The sequence below is a fragment of the Callorhinchus milii genome, unplaced genomic scaffold (genome assembly GCF_018977255.1).
Source record: "Callorhinchus milii isolate IMCB2004 unplaced genomic scaffold, IMCB_Cmil_1.0 Scaffold32, whole genome shotgun sequence".
NCBI classification, from domain to species: domain Eukaryota; kingdom Metazoa; phylum Chordata; class Chondrichthyes; order Chimaeriformes; family Callorhinchidae; genus Callorhinchus; species Callorhinchus milii.
Window position 1 is genome coordinate 2,141,774 of NW_024704773.1, and position 6,000 is coordinate 2,147,773.

The 6,000-nt window shown below is 46.9% G+C and overlaps 1 protein-coding gene across 1 annotated transcript in view; it reads right to left on the bottom strand.

The window, feature by feature from the left end:
- The window catches only part of ror2 (receptor tyrosine kinase-like orphan receptor 2), a 170,199-nt gene extending 166,105 nt beyond the window's left edge, over nt 1–4,094 (bottom strand). Inside the window, 1 exon segment of the mRNA XM_007900034.2 lies at nt 3,869–4,094. Within this exon segment, the coding sequence (XP_007898225.1) occupies nt 3,869–4,067 (199 nt within the window). The 5' untranslated portion in view covers nt 4,068–4,094.
- Nucleotides 4,095–6,000: the final 1,906 nt, after the last annotated feature.

The window sequence follows — 6,000 nt, forward strand, 5'->3', positions numbered from 1 at the left end:
ATGGAAATTTCCCTGGGTCATCTGGAATGTATTTTAACGCATGTATTAAGAGCAATGACCATCAACAAATTTAATGGCATAAAAATGATTTACTATTTTACATAACATGTACAATTTCAATTAAACTATTGTTTAAAAAAAGTAACATTTTAAAACCTATTGCATTTCATTTTGGCACTCTTTTTCAACACACCTGAGATACTTAAACAATACCAGATGGTAGCCAGTATAATGCAACAATTCTTTGTTTCAAAGCAATTCTTCATAGTCATCAAAAAGACAGCCAGGAGAAGTCTATTCTATTACAGCGGTTTGAACATAAATAAGTTGTTTTGAAAGGTGAGGGATTTCAAATGACATGAAAGCTGATATAGTAGTTTTGAGCTCATGTGCTGGTCAACAGTGCAATTTAAACATAAGCTTGTTCAGATTCAAAACTTCAAAGAGCAAGATTGTTCAAAGAGGACAATTATTTTAATACTTATAAAAGAAGCGCTTATACTTATAAAGAAGCTGATTGCTTAATTACCCAAATTTAAATGGCAAATGTCTGATGTCCTCATTTTTAAAACAAAATCTTAGATTAGTTAACACCATGCATCCTCCAAAATGTATATGTCTTCCTTGGTAAATTGTCCAACAGCTAAACTGAAGTTGAATTACTAATTTCAACTGCTAAAAGTTTGAAAAGGCAACATCATAAATCAGAACAAATAAATTCTTACATTTGATTCAGTGCTTATGTGGTGAACATCAAAGCGCTTCATAAAGTTTCTGTAGCATTTGGAGGCCAACATGGTAATGTCCCACATAAACCATCAATCGAATAAACCACCAATTTGATCTGGAGGATTGCTGACAAGGAGCCAGTGCGAAACTCCCTTAGACGTCACTTCTGACAAAACAATGGAGTGTCAGTCGAGACTGTGAATTCAAATTAGCCATCAATTGGCTCATTTAGAATTCAATCCCATCACAAATGCAAGTACAGGAAAATAATATGTTAACAAGAGACAAGTATTGCAATGCACATTTCCCATATAGCTCGTTAGCTCCACAATTGTGCAGTATATGTGATAAACAATCTCTCCATGAAATGTTTACAACATAGAAAAATAAACATTGCAGTGTGTCCATTTCAGTGTTACTATGATTCCATTTCAATTCACGTTATTCCACTGGATTCTTCAAATCCACACTAACCATTTGAGAACTTTGTTGCAGTTGTCGGAGACAAATTCCAGAAAATATAGTGAAGTAGTGAATTCTCCAAATGCTGTTAAAATTTACAGATGACAGTTTGCCATAAATAAAAAAATCCAACTTAGATTAACTATGGAAACATACAATCGAAGGAATAAAACTTTCAAGCAATGCAAAAGTGTTTTTTGGAGTTATTGGGGAGGGGAATAGCCAACTCAAACCAATGCATTTCTTGTTTCAATACAGTACTGAATATTGAAACCCAATTGTTTTAAAGTTAAAATATACTCAACTGTCAATATGTCAATATCCATTGAAAATAGTCCTTACATAAAATGAACTATTCAGTCATTTATTGAATAACCATTGCTATGCTGGAAGGGCAGTGGGTGAGCAAAATGTCTAATTGAGTTTTTGCTTGCTGGTGGTGGCACACAGCATGCAAGCAGGTAGGAATGTGGATTGAGCAAGTGGAAATGCAACAAAAAAAATTAAAAAAGGTGAGCCCTGTCAGTTTGCTTGAGTGCAGTACATCTTTGAGAGGGGTCTGATGGTTTACTTCCTCTCCTCCTTGAAGAATGCAGGGGAGCCTATAAATAAGGCAGGCCAGCAAGCTTCAAAGAAAAGATAAGTTTGCATCATGAGGAGTCAATATTCAGTGGTGCCCACACTCATACCTTTGAACGTCTGTATATTTAACTTTTCTATGATCCAATTAACACTGGCAAAAAAGTGCTTCAATCTCGGTGCTGATGAAGTGACAACACAGAACCTGCCAGCTTCAAAGGAAAGTAAACATCGGAATTGAGAACAAGTTTATCTTAAGTTCTCCTTGCCATATTATCCCCCACTCAAAAAAAAACTTAATTCAGCATCACCTCTGATGGCTGAAGAAAATTCAGTATTTGAAATTCCCGACCAAACAAACTCCATCTATCATACTAATGCCGTCTGGCGCTACAATGTGAAACCCCTAATATGCATGGTCTGAGTAATTTCAAAATGGTCTTGTAAATGCAAGTGGAAAATAAACTTCATCCAAGTGCATTATCGTCACAGCTCCCAACCCCCATCAGTGGTACCAAATGGCAAAACCCAGGAAAGCTGCCTTTGAATAACAGGAAACGTATAAGGCATCTGTCACCTCCCGGGGAGAAGAAAATGGATTAGAGAGACCGACAAAGAGAAGCCACTGGGAAGAGTTGCCTCTCAATATGCAACTGATTTAACACATGCGCTGCAATCTGCAACACTGGGGGCTCTCCCCTACAGTGAGCAAACCAGACAGACACACTGCAACGTGACTTTAAAACGCTTATCAAACCACCAGCCGAGGGAATGATCCCAGTGTGCAGATCGCAAGCGTTAAGTCGAACCATTCGCTCTCCATTCCGTTTGAAATGCATCCAATGCCAGGAAACTAAGTAAGCACCAAGGAAGTTTCCAGAGAAGGCGGATTTATGTTTTTTTATGGGGGGGGGTCAGCAACAGCTCATTAATTTCACGCCATTTAGATCCCCAGAATAGCATGAAATGTGCCAGCATGTCATGGCATTCCGGTATCCTTTTCTTAGGCGTGAAATGTGCTGTGCACAAGGACGCCGACGACATGAGAACACAAAATAACTTGCAGCCTTTTGTCAAAGTCAGATTACCAAAGGCTGCGGTGCCACTAATTTCATCGCAATGTCTGCGCTGTTAAATAAAATACAGGAAATCGCTCCACTAAAATGAGCTTTAAATGAATGCAATTACCATAATCCCCCGGGTACTAAAGTTCCACGTTCAAACCCCCCCCCCCACCCCCCACCCCCAAAAAAAAAATCCAAAATGCAACAGGAGACTTCTCATCGAAGGTTTTCTGGTACCAGACGGAAATCTGGTGAGAAATGCAACTCGCAAACGGGAGTCAGACGTTAATAACTTGAGTTGAAGCAAAAACCTTTTTTTTTAAAAAAAAAACCCTCCACTGCGAGTTAAAAAAACCAAGTGCGATGCCTCCCGAATCCAAACGCGCATCGAGAGGGGCAAAGCAGCGAAAGGGAATGAAAAACTATTCCAGTTCGCCTTCTGTTTGCAGTGAGCACACGAGGGGAGAAAGAAAGCGACTGAGTATTTCGTCTCTTTCTTTACTTTAAACGCTGCCCTCACACACACACACACACACACAGCCGAGGAGACCGCTTCCCTGAAAACCAGCCATGGACCGTAAGCTCTGCAACTCTGCTTTCAAACTCAGTAGTGAGGGGGAGTGGAGGAACACCGCCTCAAACACACACCGATATTTCCGCTCCTGTGTATTCCGTATGGAAACGTTTTTGCTTATGGACGATCCATCCTCCGCTTCTGGACTTCCAACAGCTCTCCCGCTCCACACTCACACACTCACTCTCTCACACACTCACTCACTCACACCACTCACTCACTCACTCACTCACACACTCACTCACTCACTCACTCACATCACTCACCACCACTCCTCCACTCACTCCACACACTCACTCCACTCACACACACCACTCTCACACACTCACTCCACTCACTCACTCACACTCACTCACTCACCTCACTCACTCACACACTCACTCACACACTCACTCACACACTCACTCACACAAACGGGCAACTTTTTCCTCGTTTTTTTTTCAACAAAAAAACCCTTTACCTGTGGCGATCCCTCCAAACAGCGCGCAGCACACGAACAGCGTCAGCTCCAAGTGCCCCCCGAGCAGCAGCGACTTTATCCCGACTTTGTACATCACTCCCGTTAAAAAGGTGCGACACACACACACACACAGAGGGACACAGAGGGACGGAGAGGGAGAGAGACCAGACCCGAGGAGCCACTTTGGTCCGTGTGGCATCCAAAGTCAGTCAGTGCGCGAGAGGGAGGGAGCGAGTGAGTGAGTGTGAGAGTGAGTGAGTGAGTGTGAGAGTGAGTGAGTGTATCACAGTTGCGTTGGGTTTTGCGGAGCTCCGGACGGTGCGCTGCTCCGCGGGGTGGGGGCGGGCGGTGGGGGGGGGGGCGGGTGGGCGGGGGCGCGGTCAGGACCCGCTGCCCTGCAACATCCTCGCGGGGCGGCGGCGGCGGCGGCGACACGGGAGCGGAGCGGAGCGCGCGGGTCCGGTCCGGTCCTCACTCTACACACACACACCCCCCACCCCCCCCCCCCGAGCCCGGCAGTGCGCGTGCGCAGGTACCCCGAGCAGCGGAGAGAGAGGGGGAGAGAGAGAGGGAGAGAGGGCACTGTCCGGAGTTGGGATGGTTTCACGCCCCCCAATTGGGTGTGTGTTTGTGTGGGGTTTCCCCCCCCCCCCCCGCGGGTGGTCCTACTGGGACTGTCCCCGTGCGTCAAAGAACCCGCTTTTCTTTCTTTCTTTCTTTTTTTCCTTTTCTTTTTTTTCTCTTTTTTTTTACAACACTTAAAAATCGTCATTTGAAAATTCAGGTGAAAGTTTTTTTTTCCCCCTCTCTCGTTTTCTAACTGCGGGGGACGGGGAGAGAGGGAGAGGGAGGGAGGGAGGGGGGTGTGGGGGAGGGAGGGGGGGGTGTGGGGGAGGGAGGGGGGGGGGTGGGGGGGAGGGAGGGGGGGTGTGGGAGGGAGGGAGGGGGGGTGTGGGGGGAGGGAGGGAGGGGGGTGTGGGGGGAGGGAGGGGGGGTGGGGGGAGGGAGGGGGGGGTGGGGGAGGGAGGGGGGGGGGAGGGGGGGAGGGGGGGGGGGTGTGGGGGGGGGGACACGGTTTGCAAAATGCAATGGTTTTAAATGAATTTTAAACCTGCAATGCATACGTGTTATTTTTGCCTCTTGTTTTGCCTTTTAAAGACTTTTTTTTTAACACACACACACACACACAAACACACCACACACACAGTCTCAAAAAGCAGTTCGGGCCGCTCTGCTGACCCGCATAGTGGAGGATAATTGGAGCACAATGTTGGGCTACTGTCGGGTTTAGTGTTTGGTCGACTTCGGTCCCGCAGACGTTGTTGCACTTTCTGGTTAACTTTCTCGCCGCCTCTGCCAAGTGTTCATAGCGCATCCTGGTGGCGAGCAGAGCAGCAGAGGGGCCAGAATCGTCCTGAACCTCACTCGCCTCCTGGAATGATCATCAACAACAACAACAAGATTGCATTTATAGAGCGCCTTTCACGTCGGGAAGACGTCCCGAGGCGCTGTGCAGTTGGGTCAAGACCCGAGCCTTGGGGGGGAATGGTCAGGGTGAGGGGAGGGAAGGGAGGGAGCGAGGAGGGCGTAATAATAATAATAATAATAATCCTTGCATTTTGATATAGCGCTTTTCACGTCGGGAGGACGTCCCAAAGCGCTTCACAGAACACACTGTAAAGTGAATTGACTGTATATTTGTGGGCGAACGCGGCAGCCAATTGCGCACAGCGATGTCCCACAAACAGTCGTAGATTGAAAATGACCACTTTATTATTGTTTTTGGTTTTGGAGGGATTATTATTAGGCTCTGTGTGGAGTAAGGAAACTTGCCCAAGGTTTCGCCCTCTGCCTGGAATTGAACTCAGGTCTCTCGCTTGCAAAGCAAGTGCTCTAACCACTGAGCTACAGGACTCCACAGGGTAGAGAGTCGAGAGGGGAGCTGAAGGCACGGTCGAAGAGAAAGGTCTTGAGACCGGCCTTGAAGGAGGAAAGGGAGGAGGCGGCGAAGGCACTGGGGGATAGAGTTCCAGAGCCTCGGGGCTGAGAGGCGGAGAGCCCGGCCACCGATGGTAGGGCGGTTGGGGCGGGGGATGTGGAGCAGACCGGAGCCAGAGGAACGGAGGGTATGG